This window comes from Pelophylax lessonae, assembly GCF_965119305.1.
Source record: "Pelophylax lessonae genome assembly, chromosome: 8".
Taxonomy (NCBI): Eukaryota; Metazoa; Chordata; class Amphibia; order Anura; family Ranidae; genus Pelophylax; species Pelophylax lessonae.
The window spans coordinates 99,881,837-99,905,824 of record NC_138775.1 but is presented as its reverse complement, the minus strand read 5'-3'; the positions used below and the strand labels follow the sequence as shown (position 1 = coordinate 99,905,824).

The window sequence follows — 23,988 nt, the reverse complement described above, 5'->3', positions numbered from 1 at the left end:
AAAAACACTGATCACACGGTTCTACTATGTAGAACCGTTGATCGGTGTCCTTACACCTCAAGCCACAGCCAATCACAGTAAGAATCACGCCCCTACCCTCTCAAATAAAGTTAACCCCTTCACTACCAGTGTATTTTTACAGTAACAGTGCATATGTATAGCACTGATTACTGTAGAAATGTCACTGGTAACCCCAAAAGTGTCAAAAATGTCAGTCAAGGGTCCGATCTTTCCGCCACAATGTCGCAGTACCGCAAAAAAAAAAAAAAAAAAAATCGCAGATCGCCGCCATTACGCGTTAAAAAAAAAAACAACAAAAATGACAAAAATCTTTCCCTTTGTTAGTAAACGCGATAACTTTTGCGCAAACCAATAAAAATACGCTTTTTGCGATTTTTTTTACCAAACATATGTAGCATAAAACAAATTGGCCGAAAATGTTAAAAAATTTGGATTTTTACATTTTTTTTTTTGGGGAATTTCATATTAAAAAATGTGAAAAATAGTTATTTTTGCAAAATTTACGCTCTTTTTTTGTTTATAGCGCAAAAAGTAAAAAGCGCACAGGTGATCAAATACCACCAAAAGAAAGCTCTGTTTGTGGGAAAAAAAGAACGTCAAATTCGTTTAGGTACAGCGTCGCACGACCGCGCAATTGTCCGTTAAAGTCACGCAGTGCCGAATCCCAAAATACCCCCTGGTCGTTTAGCAGCCAAATCCTCCGGGGCTTAAGTGGTTAAACTTCTCCACAAAAGTATCTTGGACCTGCCTGGTGTGTTCCTTGTTCTTCATGATGCTCTCTGCGCTTTAAACGGACCTCTGAGACTATCACAGTGCAGGTGCATTTATACGGAGACTTGATTACACACACACACAGGTGGATTCTATTTATCATCATCAGTCATTTAGCTCAACATTGGATCATCCAGAGATCCTCACTGAACTTCTGGAGAGAGTTTGCTGCACTGAAAGTAAAGGGGCTGAATAATTTTGCATGCCCAATTTTTCAGTTTTTTTTATTTGTTAAAGCTTGAAATATCCAATCAATTTCGTGCCACTTCATGATTGTGTCCCACTTGTTGATTCTTAACAAAAAATTACAGTTTTATATATTTATGTTTGAAGCTTGAAATGTGGCAAAAGGTTGCAAAGGTCAAGGGGGCCGAATACTTTCGCACTGTATATGTACTCACATTTTGCCGATGCTTCCAGCACACCAGTCTAAACATACAAAATATCCTCCAACAGAAGTTTCATTAGTGCAAGAAAGCTGTCAGTCTACACTCCTGGGAGCTGGTTCTGCCTAGCCGTCAGGTGCCGTCACTGTCCTTGCCCCTCCCCTACGCGTATTGACACAGGGTCATGTGTCTTTATCAAGGGGATATTCTATTGGACAGATGACTGACTGACTTTTTTTAATGGCCATGCGCTATTTTCTTATAGTTCATGGAGAGCAGCCATTTTATTTGTCATCAAATTCAACAATGTACAAATCTCCATTGCTAATTATATACACTACTATGTTGGCAAATAGATACACGGCTATGCAACACTTTTTCTCATATATATTTTCTATATATAGGACAGCAACATCGGCTTTAGCATGATATGAAACCAATTGACAGCAATTTAAAGTATCATAGCCATATTGTTAACAATGAATATATAATGAATCCTACTAGTTAATAAAGGTGTGACCTAAACTCCTCCCTTTTTTGGAGTCCACTAAGGATGCAATCAGCAGAAGAGCATCCCAACACATAATCCTATCGTCCCAATTTTTCTTGACATTACTAGGGGTTATCATAAAGCACATTTTGCCACTTCCAATCCCCTATTCTTATTGATTACTAATAAAACATACCAAGTCAAACTCCTTGTTTAAGCTTCCTGGCACCAAAGATCCTAATTCATATATCCACCACGACTCACGTTTACTGAGTTCATGTACAAAATTGCCGCCTCTGCAGCGTTTTTTTTTTTTGTTTTTTTTTTTAGAGGCTTCAATACCCCAAAATTGTTGGCCCCAGCTATCTTTATTATGTTTATCTCTAAAGTGTATGGACAAAAAATGTTTGTAGAACCCTATGCTAATATTGTGTGCATGTTCCTTAATTCTTTCTTTGAGTGTTCTCTTAGTTCTGCCAATATAGAGTAGGTTGCAAGGACATTTTATGGCATACACCACTCCCTTAGTGTCATATGACACAAAATCCTTTATATCATAAATTCTATTTGTGTTGGGAATGATGACCTTTTCCTCATATTGCTGGGTACTCTAATACAGCTATAACATCTTTCGCAGCCTTGAAATCCCTTAATATCCCAAAAGGAAAATCTCCTAATTTTTGGGGGTACTATGACATTCCTAATTATCTTATTCCTATAAATTAGGTGCTCTTTTATATAAAAAAATTTAGGTCTATCCAGTAATGTATCTCCCATCACCTTATCCTGTTTCAACACACGCCAGTATTTATTTAAGACCTGTTCAATGGCCCTACACTGGATATTATAGCCAAAAACCATTGTAATACCCCTGTCATTGTCCTCTCTTGTTATTACTTTGTCCACTATAAAATCCTCCCTATTCATATCTCGTATTTTCTCCTTCTCCTTTTTCAAAAATACCTCCTGGTACCCTTTGTCCTTAAACATTTTTGTGGGTCTTTCCAATTGAGCTTCATATTTAACTATGAGCGTGCAGTTTCTCCTTAGCCTTATATATTGTCCCCTGGGTATATTTAACACACAGGGCTTGTTATGTGATGGAAACTAATTAATGGGATATACGCATTTGTCAGCTCTCCTAAAATAGGTTTTAGTTTGTATCTACTGATTCCTGATTCTGATCTCAAGATCCAAGAAATTTATACATGGTTTACTAATCTCCCATGTTAATTTGATATTGTGGTTATTGACATTCATGCTCGATAATAATGTCTCTAGCTCTTCTTCTTCCCCATTCCTTATAATCAGCAGATCATCAATAAAGCGTCTGTATAATATTATTTTCGGATCTTGGCATAAAGATATCCTTTCCTCCTCCCATTTGGCCATATACAAGTTGGCTACACTTGGTGCAAAATTTTGCGCCCATCGCAACACCTTTTATTTGTAGATAGTAGGTCTCCTCATACCAAAAATATTTATGATTTAAGCAAAAGTCCAAGCATTTCAAGATAAACATACTATGTTTTCTGCTTAACTTCCCATTTTTATTTAGCACCCATTTTACTGACATATTTGCTCCTTCATGGTTGATATTGGTATAAAGAGGCAACATCAGCTGTTGTCATCACCATATCCTCTGTGATCTCACATTCCTGTAACAACTGCAGCATGTGTTTGCTGTCCTTTGAATAAATTATCTACATATTCTTCTAAACGGGCAGTGAGTGAATTGTTTCCGCTGACAATGGGTCTTCCCAGGGGACTGACAATATCTTTATGAATCTTGGGGATATAATATATTACTGGTATTCTACAGGCTGAAGGCAAGAGATTTCTTCTCATGTTTATTCGTTTTTTTAACCTTACTTCATATTGTGTCAATCTTTCTAACTCCTTTCTATACTGTTTGGTTGGATTAGATACCAATGTTTCATATATATATATATATATATCCCTATCCACTAATAAATTATTCATTTCTTGCTTATTTTGCTTCTTCGATAACAATTCCCCCCGCCCACTTTATCCGCCGGGCGGACTACTATATTCTTCCTTTTTTTCCAGGGATTTAATACCCTTTCTAATGTTGTTGTTCATATACTTTTTTGATAGGTAGCCTCTCTAATTCCTTAGTTACTAGCTTTTTGAACATATCTATACACTTGTCAGTAATTTTTGGGTTAAAGATAGATTTGTTCCTAAGCAAAGTATGCGTGCCCTCCGATTGTGTTCTCTCCTGTGGATTCTGTATGTAACCCTTTTTTTATTTAATTTTCTAATGAATTTTTGTATACCACCATAAAAGTGTCAAACTTAATTAATCCTTTTTTAGGGGCCAATTTGATGCCTCTATCAAGAGTCAAAATCTCTTCTCTCTTCTCTCCAAATACCAGTCAATATTGGCGCATCAGGCTTCTGCTAGAAAGCTGACCATGAAGAGGAACTTCCTCTTTCAGCATGAGGACCAGAGGCGGCTCTCTAATTAGGCAGATTAGGCGACCGCCGAAGGCCTCGCGCTAAGAGGGGCCTCGCGGCCGCCTAATCCATGTAGTCAGGGCCGGCGGGGCGCTGCCTCTGTTTGTTCCCGCTAAGAGGGAGCCTGCCCGCATCCTGCCCATCAGTTCCGCCGCTTGGATGGGGCACAAAATTACTGTCTGTGTGATTGAGGTGCAGAGACGCTGTTGTCCGCTCGTTGCAGAGGGGAGGCTAAGCAAAGTGTCACTGCGGACCGCCCCGCCTATCCTCCGCCCATAGATGCAGAGAGAATCTGGAGGCGAAAACGAAAGTAGAAAGTCAGCTGACGGCCAATAGAGTGAGGCGGGAGGAGCTCCGGCTGGCTCTGCAAGGAGACCCCATGAAGAAAAGGCATCCAGGAAGTCTGAAGAGGCAGAAGCGCTGAGGCTGAACGACTGTCTGAAGCTGAGGGGGAAATCGACTGACAAAGTAAGTAATTGCCAGTGCAATTGATTGGTAATTGGTGCTGTTCTCCCCCACCATCCCCACTGGATCTTTCTGATCCCATCCCCCCACAACCTTCACAGATCTCATCCCTGATGGGGGGGGATTAGTAAAAGGTGGTGGGGGAGGATGGCACCCCCCCCATTACCACTGCCACTGATCCCCCCCTCACCACTACAGCTGCCACTGATCCCAGCCCCCATAACCACCGCTGCCACTCATCCCACCCCCACATCACCACCGCTGCCACTCATCCCACCCCCCATCATCACCGCTGCCGCTCATACCACCCCCCATCACCACCGCTGCCATTCATCCCACCCCCCCATCACCACCACTGCCATTCATCCCACCCCCCATCACCACCGCTGCCGCTCATCCCACCCCCATCACTACCGCTGCCGCTCATCCCACCCCCCATTACCACCGCTGCCACTCATTCCACCCCCCATCACCACCGCTGCCACTCATCCCAGCCCCACATCACCACTGCTGCCACTCATTCCACCCCCCATCACCACCGCTGCCACAATATGCAGTTCATTTTAATATCGCCTGCTTATTTATTTATTTTATCGTGCGTGGGGGGCCTCCTGCATGATTTTCGCCTAAGGCCTCAAAAAATCTAGAGCCGCCTCTGATGAGGACCCAAAGCATACATCCAAATCAACAAGGGAATGGCTTCACCAGAAGAACATTAAAGTTTTGGGATGGCCCAGCCAGAGTCCAGACCTAAATCTGATGGAAAATCTGTGGGGTGATCTGAAGAGGGCTGTGCACAGGAGATGCCCTTGCAATCTAACAGATTTGGAGTGTTTTTGCAAAGAAGAGTGGGCAAACATTGTCAAGTAATGATGTGCCATGCTGACAAACTATTACCCAAAAAGACAGAGTGCTGTAATAAAATCAAAAGGTGCTTCAACAAAGTTTAAGGGTGTGCACAAGTGTGGAAAAAGTTCTGAAAGGATTCAGCTTGGTCTCATTTTTTTACATCACAGAAAGCTGACATTTTAACTTTCTGTAGGGTTTACTTATCTCTCTCCAAAGCTGAGTGCCAAGTCTTTCTGCTGCCCTGCTCCTCGGTTATCAGCATTAAAAAAGTTCTAACAAGTTCTCCGACACATGAGATAAAAGAAGCTGGAAATTTGTGTCGGGGAGGGTGCTTAGAAATAGATAAGTAGAGAGCTTGTCTATTCACAGCACAGATCTGCATGTTCCTTCGTTCCTCTGCCTATGTGGAGTGGGGGTGTGTGCCTTTCCTCCAATCAGTTAACACACAGTGTATGCCCAGACTCCACACCCACTGCTAAATGAGGAAACACAATCTGCACTAAGAAAGGGAAAGAAAGCACATATACATGTAAAAGTTATGTAGGGAGATTTGTTTCATCTGTGTGTATCATCTGAGGCTATATACTTCACTGGGTATAGAAGAGGGTTTACATCCACTTTAAGAAGTCCAAATTTAATACAATAATTATTTATTCATTATAATTGAACTTTCAAGCTTTTTTATTTGCTGGCTTCAACACGCTCTCTCTCTGCCCACCTGACCCAATCAACCTTATTCATCATGCTTCCGACCTAGTAATTTCAATGTCAGACTGGAACTAAAAATATATATTTATATTTTTCTTTTGCAATCAGCCAAGGATGTTTGACACAATGTCATAATCTAGCACATATAAACTATTAGAAACGGCTAGGGTTTGAAAAACCATTTGCACGTTTTTGCCCGTTTATAGTAAAGCTTGACATGGAATGAGGTAAACCTAATAATGCAATGAAGGCACATTGTTACTTAGAGCAGCTGCAAGGGCCACAGTGGAATATTTTTCAGAAAAAAATGCTGGGAAGAACTATGAAATATCCATTGTGCAGCTTAGAAGTTTACAATTCAGTGCAGAATTGATTAACCTAACCTGCAGGTTTTAAAGTCTAAAAGGTTAACATTGGTTCCAAAACAGCATTTCAGAATGGCAATAACTATTTGGACTGCATGAAGAAAACTAAGCAAATCCACGAAAGTTACCTGCAGATCATCATACAGGCTTCCACTAAGGTGCATTTCTTTCAATGGCATGTCTGGAAACTTGCAGTGAATGAAGTTGCGCAGTTCAGCACAGATGTCGATTGCAGCTTGCTTAGCACAGCTCTGCTCTGCAGGTGGAATAGCAACATGTTTCTTGTAATAGCTGAATAGCTTCTCCTGAAGAGAAAGCTTCAACCGTGTTTTTTTCATATCTGACTGGGACTTGCGACTAGGGGGTTTGGGAAGAAAAGACTCTGAAAAATACAAGTTAAAATGAGAATGATTAGTAAAACAGATCTAAAACAAATTCTATGAACATTTTTTTTTTGCAAATATAAAAATTTTATTAAGAACAACCAGAAGCAGGTACAACAAAATATAGACATGGGAAATAAGACTTATTTAAACAAAATACAGCAACAGTCCATACAACTCAGTGCATCCATTTCCCTGAAACTCAAGAAGTCATATCAAAAAAACACAGCCCCCACAAGGGGTGGAGAGGTAGGTAAAGCTGGATACACACTATACAACATTTGTTGGTAGATTTCCTTCAGATTTACCTTTTCTATGTAGTGCAAGGGCCTGCCAAATTGCATACAAATTGGAAGTGTTTAGGTTTGACCTCATATTATATGGTTTTGGTAAGTCTAAAGGAAAAAGTCTTCAGAAAATCTTATAGTGTGTATGGCCCATTAGACTCGTGATTGCTACTAAAGGCACCCCCTCCGGAGTGTTACCTTTTCAAAGAGTTTTCTATAGAAAAGAAGACGAAAGGAAAGAAAAGAGGGACACTGTAGAGGGGACAGAGTAGTGAGTCAAGGGGGGCGAGAAGGGTCAGGGAATGGGGGGGGGGGGGGGTTAGGGGTAGGTACGACCAGAAGGAAAAAAAAAAGTGAAACTTCGCTTTAGTTGCACTTAGAATGCATGCCTACTCCCATCTCCAAGTCTTATACCCCCATGCATGCCAAAGATAACGTATAATAGTCAAAAAAAAAAAAAAACTTTACCCAAAATCTGTATTGAAGGAAGTATGCAGGCATTCGTCATTGGTTGCTTGTCTATGGCTTCAATTCTCTAGATCGGGGGTCAGCAACCAGTAGATCGTGACCTAGGCTTGCGTGACTTGCCGTTTCAGGGCATCAAACAGAGTGCAATGCAGAGGGACTATTTGTAGCTATACTATACTATACTATATGCAGCAGGGAGCAAAAGCCACATAACTTGATGCCTCCTCTGTAGTGCTGGCTCGTAAGGGCCCGCTGCCCATTTACAAGTACAGCAGGCACTGCTGCTCTTCTGAGAACTGATCTGAGTGTGTTTGACAGGTGGTGAGGAGGCAATATGTTGCCTGCTCACTGGATTTATACCCATGATTGGTGTGCAACTACTGCAACACGGTAGCATGGCAATTAGAGGTTTAAATCGGGTGTGAGGAGGCGACATCGTGCCCGTTGATCTTTGACTTCTCCCAACTTGTTCAGGTGGATCTTCAACCACCTGGTTGCCTACCCCTGCTCTAGATCATTAAAGTGGTTGTAATATACAGATATATATATATATATATATATATATATATATATATATATATATATATATATTTTTATACACAGCTTACAAAAATGTAAAAGAACACTTTGAAAACACATCAGGTCTCAATTGGGAAAAATATGCTGGATATCTACAATGATATGGACTGAGTAATGTGTTAGGATGGAAAGGATACCACATTGTTTGATGGAAATAAAAATCATCAACCTACAGAGGGCTGAATTCAAAGACACCCTGAAAATCAAAGTGAAAAATGATGCAGCAGGATAGTCCATTTTGCTGAAATTTCATTGCAGCAACTCAAAATGGTACTCAGGAATTTGTAAAGCCCCCGCCTGCTTGTATGCATTCCTGACAATATTAGGGCATGCTCCTGAGACGACGGATGGTGTCCTGGGGTATTTACTCCCAGATCTGGACTAGGGCATCACTGAGCTCCTGAACAGACTTACATTCCTGTTAACAACTGCAGCGTGTGTTTGCTGTCCTTTAAATAAGCCATCATCTCCTCTACCACGGGTAGTAAACGTATATCTACATATTCTTCTAAACGGGCAGTGAGTGAATCGTTTCCACTGACAATGGGTATTCCTGGGGGATTAACAATATCTTTATGAATCGTGGGGATATAATATATTATATTGGCTCCCTGTGCTTTTCACAGATGAGAGCAGGTTCACCCTGAGCGCATGTGACTGACATGAAAGGGTCTGGAGAAGCCGTGGAGAACATTCTGCTGCCTGTAACATCATTCAGCATGACAGGCTTGGTGGTGGGTCAGTGATGGTCTGGGGAAGCATATCTATTGAGGGACGCACAGACCTCTACAGGTTAGACAATGGCATCCTGACTGAAATTAGGTATTGGGATGAAATCCTTGGACCCATTGTCAGATCCTATGATGGTGCAGTGGGTCCTGGGTTCCTCCAGGTGCACGAAAATGCCTGGCCTCATGTGGCGAGAGCATGCAGCCAGTTCCAGAAGGGTGAAGGAATTGATACCATTGAATGGCATCTATGCTCGCCTGACCTAAATCCAATAGAATACCTCTGGGACATTATGTTATGTTTCGTACATCTGTCTCCAGCAGGTTGCACCGCAGTCTGTTAAGGAGGATGCCCCAATGTTGTCAGGCATGCATACAAGCACGTAGGGGGGTCATACAAACTACTGAGTACTATTTTGAGTTGCTGCAATCAAATTTCAGTAAAAACGATCATCATTTTTGCACTTTGATTTTCGGGGTGTCTTTGGATTCAGCCCTCTGTATGTGGACAATTTTCATTTCTATCAAACAATGTGGCATCCTTTCATTCCCAATACATTACCCAGTCCATATCAGTACAGATACCCAGCATGAGATTTTTCCCCATTGAGATTTGATGTGTTTTTAAAAAGTGTTCCTTTAATTTTTTGAGCAGTGTATATATAGATGGATAGTTTCTTAAAAAAACAAAAAAAAAAAAAAAAAAACACGATATATTCTTTCATACTTGTGAAAATGCTACAATACCCAAAACTGATACCTTTGCGCTGCGATTTGAGCCCATACAAAATAAATAGGCTTCTTTGCACTGCAAAGAATCACATGCGATTTAAACAGAAATGTGGTACGATTACTGTCAGAAAAACGTGCGCTTTCCCGCACTGCTCCACTGTGAACCCAGGCTTGTCATAGTGACTTCAGCCTGGATTCACAGAGGAGCAGAGCGGGTAATCACACTGCATTCCGGTTTAAATTGCATGCAATTTGAGCCCATTCATTTTGTATGGGCTCAAATTGCACTGCAAAGGTATCAGTACTTGATATCGGCAAGTACTTGACCGAAAGTATTGGTACTCGTACTCGCCGGTAAAAACCCCTAAAGCCCTAAAAATAATAAACATGTTTTACTTACCTGCTTTATGCCATATGGCCCCTAACCACCTCCTTGGGGCTCCCCCACTGGTGCTGTCTGCTCCTACTCTGTGTCTGTCCCCACAGCAAGCCACTTGCCATCAGGAATTATTTTTTCCCCTGCTGTAGCAAATTGGATCATGCTTTGCTGGGGTTTTTCACCTTCCTCTGGACCAACTGTGGTATAGGATTGTGTATATGGGATTGTATTGTTGTGTTTTCTTCTTTTTTTTTTATTGGTTGTGCTAGATGGACTTGTGTCTTTTTCCAACCTCACTAACCATATATATATATATATATATATATATATATATGTGTGTGTTTATACTTAACTCATGATTTACCTTCCATTGCTCACAGCCTTCGTTTAGAAATTTCCAAATTCTTTTTTTCTGCTGCTGTGGTCTGACTTTCTATTACAGGGTGGCTACGTTCGTTCTCCATGTTCCCACTGTATTTTGGAACGTAGCCACCCTCTCTTGCTTGCTTCTGAGATGGACTAGGGTCTAAGGACTGTACACTATGGGAATTGTAGTGTACATAGAGTATATATAACCGTAACTAACGTGCACTGCTCATTTCAAACAAACGGAAGGGGAAATAGAAAAATGCTCGGGAACTCAAAGGATGTTACAAGGAAGCAGAAAAACACAGTAAGAAACAATTTCATGAAAATGGATTACAGAACCCTTAAGTAGTGGATATGTAAGGATATCAGTTAGTGTCACATTAATTCCCCTATGACCAGGTATTAAACAGCAACGATACTACAAACTGCAGACAAAACATGTGAGCCCATCATTACAAGGGGCTCCCACTCCTTTTTTTGAATGCTGAATCTAGTTCTCTAGATTGCTCAGTTACTCTTAGATGTGCTATGTGACTCAAACACTGCATTACCAATACATCAGAGATCTTTATACATCTGAGACCAAATCCGAGTTATGGGCTCAAGGCAGTGAAAATAGTATTCCTTTTTGTTCCTAAACATCTAGTTTTCAGGTGTTTATCCCTAGGGCCTCATATTTCCTTAGCAATAAACCACAGCATCATTTTGTGCTCATCAGCAAGGAGCATCATCTTTTTATAGTGCTGCAACAGTAGTTTGCACCTTTTTGTATTACACTAGAAAAGGAACATAATGGCAAGCATGATAATTTATTTTTCTATACAGTAATCACTTTGGAATGGCAAGATAAATTCATAAACAATCAAAATCTAAAAATGGTTTATTATAAACTGAATTTTGTGACCTGATTATTTTTTCAAAGCCAATTACCTATACAAACGGACATATTTGGTGATCAGCCTGAGCCCATATAAAGAAGCTTTTACCTGATTCGAATTCTGAACTGTCTGTTGGTAGGGTCTGCAGACTGCGACTCACATTCGTCTTTATGTCTTGGTTTAACAGTCGTGTAGATGAGCCCAACCAGCTTGGTTCTTCCCAGCTCCTTTTACCAGACTGACTGGAACGGGAAGGACTGGCAGGAGCACTGATAGCACGATCATACATCTAAATAAAACAGGTGTAAAAGTTATTGGAATACTTAGGACACAGGGGCATGCTTTATCTGAGCAGTGTTTTTATTCTGATTATAGATATTTGTTCTCTATAATTATATATATATATATATATATATATATATATATATATATATATATATATATATATATATATATATATATATATATATATATATATACACACATATACACATATACACACACAGCTCAAATAAATTAAAAGGAACACATTGAAAACACATCAGATCTCAATAGGGAAAAATTTCACGCTGGATATCTATACTGATATGGATTGGGTAATGGGTTAGGAACGAAAGGACACCACATCGTTTGATGGAAATGAAAATTATTAACCCTAGAGAGGGTCAAAAACTTAAAATATGATGCAGCAGGCTAGTCCATTTTGCAGAAATTTGATTGCATCAACTCAAAATGGTACTCAGTAGTTTGTATGGCACCCAAGTGCTTGTATGCATGCCTGACAAGGTCAGGGCATGCTCCTAATGAGACAACAGATGGTGTCCTGGGGATTCTCCCAGATCTGGACCAGGGCATTACTGAACTCCTGAACAGACTGAGGTGCAACCTGGCGGTGTCGAAACAATGCCCCAGAGGTGTTCTATTGGATTTAGGTCAGGTCAGTGTGGGGGCTATTCAATGGTATCCATTCCTTCATACTTCAGGAACCGACTGCAAACTCTCACCACCTGAGGCCAGGCATTGTCGTGCACCAGGAGGAACCCAGGACCCAATGCACCAGCGTAGAGTTTGACAATGGGTAAAAGGATTTCATACCTATACCTAATGGCAGTCGGGGTGCCATTGTCTAGCCTGTAGAGGTTTGTGCATCCCTCCATGGATATGCCTTCCCAGACCATCACTGACCCACCACCAAACCGGTCATGCTGAATGATGTTACAGGCAGCAGAATATTCTCCACGGCTTCTACAGACCCTTTCACGTCTGTCACATGTGCTCAGGATGAACCTGCTCTCATCTGTAAAAAGCACAGTGCAGCAGTGGCAGACCTGCCAATTCTGGTGTTCAATGGCAAATGCCAATCAAGCTTCAAGGTGCCGGGCAGTGAGCACAGAGCCCACTAGAAGACTTTGGGCCCTCAGGCCACCCTCATGAAGTCTGTTTCTGAATGTTTGGACAGAGACATTCACACCAGTGGCCTGTTGGATGTCATTTTGTAGGGCTCTGGCAGTGCTCATCCTGTTCTTCCTTGCTCAAAAGAGCAGAAATCAGTTCTGCTGGGGAGTTAAGGACCTTCTATGGACCTGTCCAGCTCTCCTAGAGTATCAGCCTGTCTCCTGGAATTGCCTCTGTGCTCTTGAGACTGTGCTGGGAGACACAGCAAACCTTCTGGCAATGGCACGTTTTGAAATGCCATCCTGGAGGAGTTTGACTGCCTTTGCAACCTGTATTGTTTCCAGGTATCGCCTCATGCTACCAGTAGTGACACTGACCCTAGCCAAATGCAAAACTAATGAAAACAGTCAGAAAAAAAGAGTAGGGAAAATAATTGTCAGTGGCCTCCACCTGTAAAACCCTTCCCGTTTTGGAGGTCATCTCATCGTTGCCCATCTAGTGCACCTGTTAATTTCATTAACACCAAAGCAGTTGAAACTGATAACAACCCCCTCTTTTACTTAACTGACCAGATCAATATACCAGGAGTAATTGACTCGATGCTATACTCTGATTAAAAAGTGTGCCTCTAAATTTTTGGAGCTATAATGTGAACGGAACCTCTGACCCACACTGTACTTGTGGTCTTCCATCAGTATACGGCTTCCTCGCAGTCATGAACATAGATATCAAATCCCAGCCGCCGTCATACAAAACTAGCCTGACACTTCGTTTGTATACTGGAAACTACTAACTCTAACTAACTAAATCTGTCTACTCCTCACCTCACTCCTTCAGTCTCCTCTCGCATTGCTAACTTACTTACTGACATATCGACATGGATGTCGCACCACTTCCTCAAACTAAATCTCTTTAAAACTGAGCTGGTAATTCACCCCCCCCCCCACGCCCCCCTCCATGACTTTTCCATCAAAACTAGTAATGCAACCATCAATCCCTCCCCTCATGCCAGGGTACTAGGTGTAATCCTAGACTCTGACCTGTCCTTTCAGCCCCAAATCAAATCATTGTCAAAAACTTGTAGACTTCACCTCCACAACATCTCTAAAATTCGCCCCTTTTTAACAACTGAAACCACCAAGCTACTCATTCACTCCCTTGTTATTTCTCGCCTCGACTACTGCAACTCCCTTCTCATAGGCCTACCACTTCATAGGCTATTCCCTCTTCAGTCCATCATGAATGCTGCTGCCAGGCTTATCCACCTTACCAACCTCTCAATGTCTGCCTCCCCTTCAGTATTCAAAATACTAGCCATAACATACAAAGCCATTCACAACTCTGCCCCGAGCTACATCACCAATCTTGTCTCCAAATATCACCCAAACCGTCCTCTCCGCTCCTCTCAAGACCGCCTCCAGGATTTCTCCAGGGCCTCTCCCATCCTCTGGAATGCTCTACCTCAAACTGTACAGCAATCTTCTACTCTAGCTGCTTTCAGGCGATCCCTGAAAACTCATCTCTTCAGGGAAGCCTATCACACCGCCAACTAATCTTCCATCAGCTCATTCCCTACTGTTACAACCTCTTGTAACACCTGCCCCACCCCATTAGATTGTAAGCTCTTCTGAGCAGGGCCCTCTTAAACCTTTTGTATTTTATTGTATTGTAACTGTATTGTCTCCCTCTAACATTGTAAAGCACTGCGTAAACTGCTGGCGCTATAGAAATCCTGAATAATAATAATAATTATAACTCCTTTATTGAACAACAAACAGACTTTTATACACTTGAGAAGTAGGTCAGTCTCTACATGAATATTTACCCAAAACATCACACAATGGTTAGCTAATGAGGTACCGATGCACTTAAGCCAGCCTGGAGACCAGACTGCTGGCACCAAAGCTAAAACAAGATACAATACACATACAGCGTAAATACTGAGAACCCACCGTAAACAATAGGTGAGCGAATCAGCATAATTTACAATGCGTGGAAGACAGGAGTTTGAGCTGATGACATGCATCTGCTACAAGTATGACCAAATGAAGCAGTCCAAACCATTAATTTATCTGTCACAGTTTTTTCAGTCTCAGTGATGGTGCGTACCGTCACTATAATAAATATATATATATATATATACACATACATACATATACACACACGCACATTTTTTCAGGCAGGTGCAAAAAAATTCTGTAAATTAAGAATGCTTTCAGAAGTGTTAATTGGATTTTTAACACTCTGAAGTTCATTGACGGACACAGTTCCTGATATGCATAACTATTGGGTTATATTGCACTCTACAGGAGTAAGACAGTAGGCAGAAAATAATTCTGGCTACACCCATGTGCAGTCCCAGGGGGTATACTCCCTCTCTCTGCTATAGCCACTCAGATCTGTTACTAGCAGTGTCAGGAGAATTATAACTCCTGACACTTTTCTGTTTTGTTCATTGACAGACACAGCTCCTGATATTCATAACCATTGGGACATCCCAAAGCAGTGTTAAACATGAGGGGTGGGAACAACAAAAACATTCCCAAGGCTACACATTAGCCAACCAGGCAACAGGAGCTCAACCAAACAACTGGAGCCCACCTGAAAAAAAACAACACACCCTCAAAGAGGATTTAGGTCCTCTTAAACAGCAGCCTGCAAAACCTTGCAGCCAAAAGAAGCATCCGCAGATGCCAACACATCCACTTAAAGTTTTTTTGTAAAAGTGTGCACCAACGACCAGGTGGCCGCCTTGCAAACCTGCGTCACTGACGCTTGATGACGGAAAGCCCAGGAGGCACTAAGCGCCCTAGTAGAGTGCGCCTTATCAGGGAAAGGAGGAACCTGACCCCTGATGGAATACTGTAGGCCTAAACCACTGTCTGTCTGATCCATCTGGAAATGGTCACAGGAGGAAGCAGACAACCCTTTTCGAGGTCCATCCGTGAGCACAAAAAGCCTGACTTCCTGAAAAACTGCGTAGCTGGCAGGTACACCCTAATTGCCCCGGACCACATCTAAGGAATGCAAGGCAAATTTCCTTCGGATGCTTAGGCCTGGGACACAGGGAAGGCAACACGTCTTCATTCAAATGAAAATCAGAGACCACCTTTGGAAAGGACGGCGGACAGGGGAGAAGAACCACCTTATCCCCGTGAATCACCAGGTAAGGTGGACGACATGAACGCTGCCAGTTCTAACACCCTGCGCGCAGAGGTGATAAATACTAAAAAGGCCACCCTCTGGGACAGCGTAAGCAGGGGAATCTCCCGAATATTTTCAAAGGCAGGCTTCCGTAGAGCTAAAAGAACCAATATAAGACCCCAAGGTGGCAACAGATACCGCACTGGAGGAACCAAATGTCGGACACCCTAAAGAAAGGTACGCACTAGAGAGGGTGTGGCCAAAGGTCGCTGGAAGTAGGCCGCCAAAGCGGACACCTGGCCCTTAATGGTACTCAAGGTCAATTTCTGTTCAACCTCCCGTTGAAGGAAGGTCAAGATCCGAGCCACAGAGAAGGAGCGAGGAAGAACCCCAAGAGACTCACACCACGCAATGTACATCTTCCACGTACGATGGTAGATCTTCCTAAAGGTAGATTTACTAGCTTTCAAACAGTGTAGGAATCACCAACTCAGATAAACCCCTATCCTTCAGCACCTGGCATTCAACAGCCAAGCCATCAAAGCCAGCGACTGTAAAGCGGGATGGAAGATCGACCCTTAGGACAGCAAATCCACCCTGAGAGGAAGTTGTCAAGGAACGTCTGCGACCAGCCGCGCCAGATCGGCGTACTAAGCCTGGCGAGGCCAGTCCGGAGCCACTAAGATGACCAGAATCCCTTCTGCCTCGATCATGCGTAGCAGTCTTGGCAGAAGCTTGAGAGGAGGGAAGGCACAAATCAGATGATACTGACCACACAGGGCCACCAGTTCGTCTGTGGCGTCTGCCAGAGGATCCCTTGACCAAGCCACAAACCTCTGCACCTTTCTGTTGAGCCGAGACGCCAGCAGATACACCTTGGGGGTGCCCCACTGGAGACACAGCTGATGAAAGACCACCGGACTGGTATACAAGGTGTACAGTCACTACTTTACATTGTAGCAAAGTGTCATTTCTTCAGTGTTGTCACATGAAAAGATATAATAAAATATTTACAAAAACGTGAGGGGTGTACTCACTTCTGTGAGATACTATATAGTATATATGCATAACAATTATAAAGATAATTAAGACTTGAAATAACCACTAGCATTAAGGGTCTACTTAAATGTGCCATTTTTAAAATGCTGCCTAAGTACTGCAAGAATGAGTTCGAACTTTTTGATGCATTTAATTAATTTTCAAACATGTTCCAACAAGAAAAATGCAAATCCATTACTACATACAATACCAGTGTAGCCATGCCTTTTGTCAAATCAACACATAGAGGTTGATTTACTTATATACTGTGCAATGCTTGTGCACTTTAAGTGCATTTGCTCTAGATCTGAGGAGAAGCTCTGCTGGTTTCTATCATCCAATTATGTACAAACAAAAATGCTGTTTTTTATTTTTCTTTCATGCGATTGAGTATTCTTTGAAAGGTGAAGTTTTACCTCATTTACAAAGCTCTGGAGCAAGTGCACTTGCAGTGCATAGTATTTCTGCCTTTAGTAAAGCAACCCCATAGTGTAAGTTCATTATATACGGTAAATAATCAGGGTGCAAAGTAGGGACCACATATGAAAAGGTAATTCCCAGGCCCAAGATGTTATCAAATATACTTGAATGACCCCTATCTTTATAGGTAAATTTATACAAAGTATGGACTTTATTGTTTGCAACCAAACAAGTAATATTTGGGGGGGGGGGGGGGTCCTCTGTGTGTTCTCTGGATATGTTTTTGGAAAGCATATACCAGGGACATTTTTTTAAAATGGCTCCTAAGTGTCAGCTCAACTAGCAGACAAACCTCTGGGTAAAATCTATAGGAGAAACCAAAGAATCAGCAACAATATCCATTATTTTGTGCCAGTTTTCAGCTATGTGTTAACATGGTCAGAAATCGTGAAAAAAGTCTGCACTCACTAGGCATTCTTTGAAACCGTGGTCTGAAGAGAATAATCTGAGTGATTGCAATTTTGCCAGGGTGTAAGAAATTTAATGAGAGTAATTCAATTAAAAATCAATCTCTAGAGATCGTTGTATGCACATAGGTTTCCTAAAATAAGTTCTATTGTCAGTGGTTGGATTTATATCTTTGGGTACTGTTTTAGTCTTATTACTTGAAATGTTTTAAGTAATTTACCTGTGGTTTTATTGCACAGCAAGTATAGAAGAGCATATAAAGCAGGGGTCTCCAAACTATGGCCCTCCAGTTGTTCAGGAACTATAATTTCCATCATGCCTAGTCATGTCTGTGAATGTCAGAGTTTTACAATGCCTCATGGGATGTGTAGTTCCGCAACAGCTGGAGGGCCGTAGTTTGGAGATCCCTGATCTAAAGGTAAGGACACCAATTAGATAATTAAGAATACATAAACATAACGTGGCAATCAAGTGTTAAACCCAAAAGCAAACATTATATTGCAGCTCATGAATACTTAGATGTGATGTGTGAAAATTGGGCTTTGTTTCCCCCTTTACTTTTACCTGGTGATCTGACCAGTAAGTGTTGATTTTTAACAGAGCAAGCAGTTCTGCAGATGTAGATAATTGAAACAATTTACTACTGACAGGGGTGCTTCCAATAGTCAGCTTTTATTTATTTTTTTGTAAAACCTTTATCCCAAAATTAAAAAAAAGAAAAAACTGTTTGCTTTACCTGCTTATAAAGTTTTAACTAGAGTTCAGCTTTAATTTGTTAGTGTATCTAAATCTGCTAGTTTATCCAACACTCCATTCCCCTCCCTCCAGATTACCAATGCTGCTGTCCTAAGGGTGCCACTGTGCTCGTTCAACCAGAGTGGGGGCACTTTAATACAGGAGATTACTGGCTAAATCACCAGGTGAAAACTGGGGGGAGGGGGGGGGGGGAAGCCTAAAAAAGAAAAAAATGATTGCAGCCACCACATAGTTACATAGTTAGTGAGGTTGAAAAAAAAAAAAAAAAAAAAAAAGACACCAGTCCATCCAGTTCAACCTATGATGTATGTGTGCGTTTGCTGTTAACCGTACATTGTATACCCCTGTATGTTGTGGTCTTTAAGGTGCCCATCTAATAGTTTTTTGAAACTATCAATGCTCCCTGCTGATACGACTGTTTGCGGAAGAGAATTCCACATCCTTACTGCTCTTACAGTGAAGAACCCCCTACGTATTTTAAGGTTAAACCGCCTTTCCTCTAGTTTTAGTGAGTGGCCACCTGTCTTATTGTATTTCCTTTCTCTGAATAGGTTTTTCCATATGCTAGTACAATATTTGTACATGGATATCATATCCCCCCTCAATCGTCTCTTCTCCAGAGAGAAGTTCAGTGCTTGTAGTCTTTCCTCATAGCTGATGTCCTCCATTCCCCTAATTATTTTTGTTGCCCTTCTCTGGACTTTCTCCAGTTCCAGCACATCCTTCCTGAGGACCGGTGCCCAGAACTGGACAGCATACTCCAGATGTGGCCGGACCAGAGTCTTGTAGACTGGGAGAATAATCTCTTTATTTCTGGAGTGAATCCCCTTTTTTATACATCCCAGTATTCTGTTGGCTTTGCTTGCAGCGGCTTGGCATTGCATGCCAGTGCCAAGCCTGTTGTCTACCAGTAACCCCCAGGTCCTTTTCCATCCTAGACTAACCCAAAGGTTCCCTCCCTAGTGAGTAACTTGCTTTCTGGTACCCAGGTGCATTACTTTACATTTTTCAACATTAAATCTCATCTGCCATGTAGTTGCCCACCCCATTATTTTGTTCAGGTCCGCTTGTAAGGTTTCCACATCCTGCCCAGAAGATATTGGCATGCTTAGTTTAGTATCATCCGCAAATACTGAGATTATACTAGATATCCCCTCCTCTAGATCATTTATGAATAAATTAAACAGGATTGGCCGCAGGACAGAACCCTGGGGGACCCCACATTCCACACCCGCACAATCCGAGTACTCCCCATTAATCACATCTCACCATTGCTAAGCTGCAATATATTACATTTTTGGATTGAGGTTTAATACCACTTGAAATACCAATAAAGGTGAACAACCAACATCTCAACATACTCGCTTCACTGCAAGAGTAGCTATTCCTAGCATCGCAGCTCCTCCCACGCCAAGAACCAGACGAGCATTGGATAAGACAAAGTCTATGGCAGTCCCAATGCCATTGTCATCCTTCCTGCCTTTCTTCTCACCAGCTCCTGCCATGATGTCCTGTTAGAACAACAAATGTAAAAATGTAACACAGAAAGCAAATAATTCTTAAATGCTGATGAAGACATTTTTTTTAATAAGTAATAAAAATTTATTCATGGAGACATGGATGAATGAGTTTGCTTTAAATAGTAAAAATAATATAAATAGCGTTTATGGTGCTCAGATGCAGTGTAGCTCCACTAAGTTGTTTTACCTCCCCTCTATCATCAAGGTTGAGTAACATGCATGATTCGTATATACATCCATACTGAAACCTACAATGATTAAAGCAGGGGGGTAATTATTTTAGAAATAGTAGAACATAACCCTGATTTTATATAAAATAATTGTGCTCTGGATTATGAAAGCCATTCTGTACCACCGTTCTGTACTAAAGGCAGCTTAAGAGCTAATTCACACTAGTGGGCATATATTGTGAACTGTATAAAATGCACCCACATTATATGCCGTGAAAGTGTGGTGCGATGGGTTGTTACAAGCCATTCTTTTTTTCTTTATTGAAATGACCCAAACATTTAAAATACTGTATATGTACCACAGTGTATTGTGTTGCAGTGTCGTGCAAGAAAGCAGCATGTCCTACTATTTTTGAGCACACACCAAAACAGCAAATTTGTTTAAACTGAAGCAATAAGACAAAGAAATTTGCCTTAGCCATGTGTTGGAACTGCGTTAGGCAAGGCAATCTAATGAAGAGGGAAAAAAGTAAGGCAGATTTGATAAAATGTATTTAAAAACAAAAGTTTTTTAGTTTTAAATAGAGTAGGGGGATGAAACAGACCCCTGTCATTTTTTTTCCTGCCTGAGATGACTTTCTTTTACTGCCTGTCCCAGAGGTACAACAGGAAGTAAAATCAAATCTCTCCAAAGTTATGGGAAATTACCTTAGACAGTGGTCAATAAAAAAAGGTGTCCCAACTAAACGATTGTCCATTACGTTCTATACTGGAGAGAGTGGTTACCAGGAAAAATAGAGAGGGTGCATCTCCTCAATGGGGAGACAGATAGCACTGAAATCCTGATGTTTTAAATCTTCATTACATCTAAAACAAACACGTTTGGCTTTACATACAATTTAAATACCGAAGTGGCAGCTTTTTATGTTTTGCTAAAGCATTCGCAAAATCTTGGTATGTTGGTATTATGCGGTGGGAGTTGTGTATACAGATAACTGTGGTAACGGTAACATTTACAGACTTGATAGACTTATGGTGTGAATACACGATTAGAATATCAGCCCGATCATTCGACCACCGACTTTTGAAAAAGTATTTGTCGGTCGAAAACGTTGCCAACATACACGGTGCCTGCTGACCATCGAAACAGTGTTCGTCGGGAAAATTTTTTCGGGCATGCATGATGAGGTTATACAGATTTAAACTGAACGACCTCAACACCAACGTATAGAATATTGTTCTTTCGCAAACGAGACAACAGAATTTTTTGTGTTTTTCAAACGGTATTTTTCGTTCACAATATCGATATCGCTCATTGATGGCTGGGCATTAACGAGTAGAATATCGGCTGATCGCTCGCTGAACGGAAATTTTCGGCCGATTTTCTTATCGTGTATTCCAGCCATTAGGGTCCTTTCACACGAACGATCCGATCAGATCCACCTGTCAGTTTTTTAGGCGGATCTGATTGGATCCTCCATGTATCCCTAAAGGGCAGCGGATGTCAGCGGAGACATGTCTGCTGACACCCGCTGCCATCCGCATCCGATCCGGTCTGTGAAATCCGGATGGATGGAAACCCTATTTTCCATCTGTCCAGGGGATCGGATCGGATGAGAGTAGACAGGCGGTCCGCTCTCATCCGATTCCCACATAGAGAGCAGCGGGGCTCTGACACCTCCCTCTCCGCACACAGAGCAGAGAGGGAGCTGTCACCTGCCTGCTCAGCGGGGATAGGCAGATCGATCCCCCGCTGAGCAGCACGGAGTCCACCGACGAAGGCAGACCGTGTCAAAGGAGCCTTAGGGGTTATCTCTAGCATCAGAAATGATAGCAAATTAAAGCAGAGATGCAGCATGGAACAAAATTATTGGATGTGACATTGAGAAAAGGCGATGAGAGAGAAAGTGAAAGAACATCCTATGAAGGATAAAAGTATAAAATAGGTGAGTGTTTAGAAGTAAGAGCTTTATTGATTTCTTCTGGCTTTTTATGTGAAGAATGGAGCCTTAACCACTTGTCAACCAGCCGCCGTACTTAAACGGCGGCAGGGCGGCTCTGTCCCGCAAAACGGCGTACTTGTACATAATTTAGCTAGTGGGGGCAGGGCTGCACGTGCACTGCCAGAGGTCCGCCGGGCACCCGCGATCGATCCCCAAGGAGACAGAACGATGTACACGGCAGACCGCTGTTCTGTCAGCAATGACCACAGGGATCCTTTGTTCCTCCTATTTAGGAACACAGGTCACTGTGTTCATCCAGCAAGCCCTTTCCCACAGTTAGAAAGCACCCCTAGGGACACATTTAACCCTTTGACCACCTCTGATGTGAACCCATTCCTTCCAGTGTCATTAGTACAGTAACAGTGCATATTTTTTAGCACTGATTACCGTAGTAATGTCACTGGTCCCCCCAAAAGTGTCAAAAATGTCAGTTAGGTGTCCAATCTATCCGCCGCAATGTCGCAGTCCTGCTAAAAATCGCTGATCGCCGCCATTACTACTAAAAAAATGACAAATCTTTCCCCTAGTTTGTAGACACGATAATTACATATTGCCTAAAATGATTAAAAAAAAATTGATTTGGAAAAAAAGAAGAAAAAAAAAAAGAAAATTGCACAGGTGATTAAATACCACCAAAAGTAAGCTCTATTTGTAGGAAAAATGGGATTTTTGACTTGCCATAAAATCCATTTCTCTGATGTTCATTGATGGACACAGCTTCAGATCTTCATAACCATTGGGTTATACTGCCCCCTACAGGAGTAGGACACTAGGCAGAAAAAAAAAAGTCTGGCTACACCCATGGGCAGTCTTGTCCGCAGGTCTGGGAGAGCCTGCTGGTGGCTTGCCAGACCCGGTCCTCTTGGAACCTCCGTTGGAGGCCCTGACTTTTGATCCCTTGTCTTAAGACCCTGAGGGATGAAAAAAACCTCATGAGTCGAGGAAATAAGCCCACATCCACGGACGGGCTCTTTGCCCTTGGTAGCCTGCGGAAGAAGAGTACTCTTGCCCCCTTGTGATCTCCGTTGGATGTCATCCAAGGAAACTCCAAACAGGCGATCCCCTACAAGGGGGGAGATCAGATAAGGTCTTCTTAGAAGTCTGGTCCGCAGACCAGCATTTCAGCCAGATAATATGCCAAAAGGACCACTGCTGATACAGACAGCCTAGAAATCAAAGAAAGCCGCATCCAAAGAAGCATCACAGATAAACTGTAGCCCCTGGATCAACTGATCCGCCAGCTCCGCAAGAAAGGGGGGAAGCGGTTTCCCCTCCAGGTTCCGGCGTAAAAGCTTAGCCCACTCGGTCAGAGTTTGCGACACCAGGACAATAGTAAATACCGGCCTAGGTGTTGAACCAGCCACAGCAAACATATGGCGGGCCAGAGTCTCGGCCCTCCCATCAGCTGAATCTGTAAAGGCCGGAGACTCCTCAGCAGAATGAAGGTAGCTTTATTCAACCTGAAACTGACGAGTCCGCTACAGGTGGGAGTGTCCACCTTTTAAGCAGTTAATCCTCATAAGGATACCGCAGGGCAAAAACGTTTAGGAACCACTGTGCTTTGGACAACCCCACTGTTTTGTGACAATGTTGTCAAAGTAAGCTGAAAGGGGAACACCCTTCCCGCTTTGGAGGGCATGTGGGTGCATTAGGCATAACCTCCATTAGGCAGCGGGGATGCCGATCAAGGGGGCCGGCGGCCACGATTGCTGCTAGGCACCCGCAATTAATTCCT

The 23,988-nt window shown here is 42.2% G+C and overlaps 1 protein-coding gene across 1 annotated transcript in view; it reads right to left on the bottom strand.

Annotated features, from left to right (window-relative positions):
• The window catches only part of MIEF1 (mitochondrial elongation factor 1), a gene marked incomplete at its 5' end in the record, with an annotated part of 36,781 nt that extends 16,716 nt beyond the window's left edge, over nt 1-20,065 (bottom strand). The window contains 3 exons of the mRNA XM_082265039.1: nt 6,665-6,918; nt 11,448-11,628; nt 19,922-20,065. Of these exons, the coding sequence (XP_082121165.1) occupies nt 6,665-6,918; nt 11,448-11,628; nt 19,922-20,065 (579 nt within the window). The remainder of the gene's footprint in view (nt 1-6,664; nt 6,919-11,447; nt 11,629-19,921) is intronic.
• Between the last annotated feature and the right edge of the window lie 3,923 nt (nt 20,066-23,988).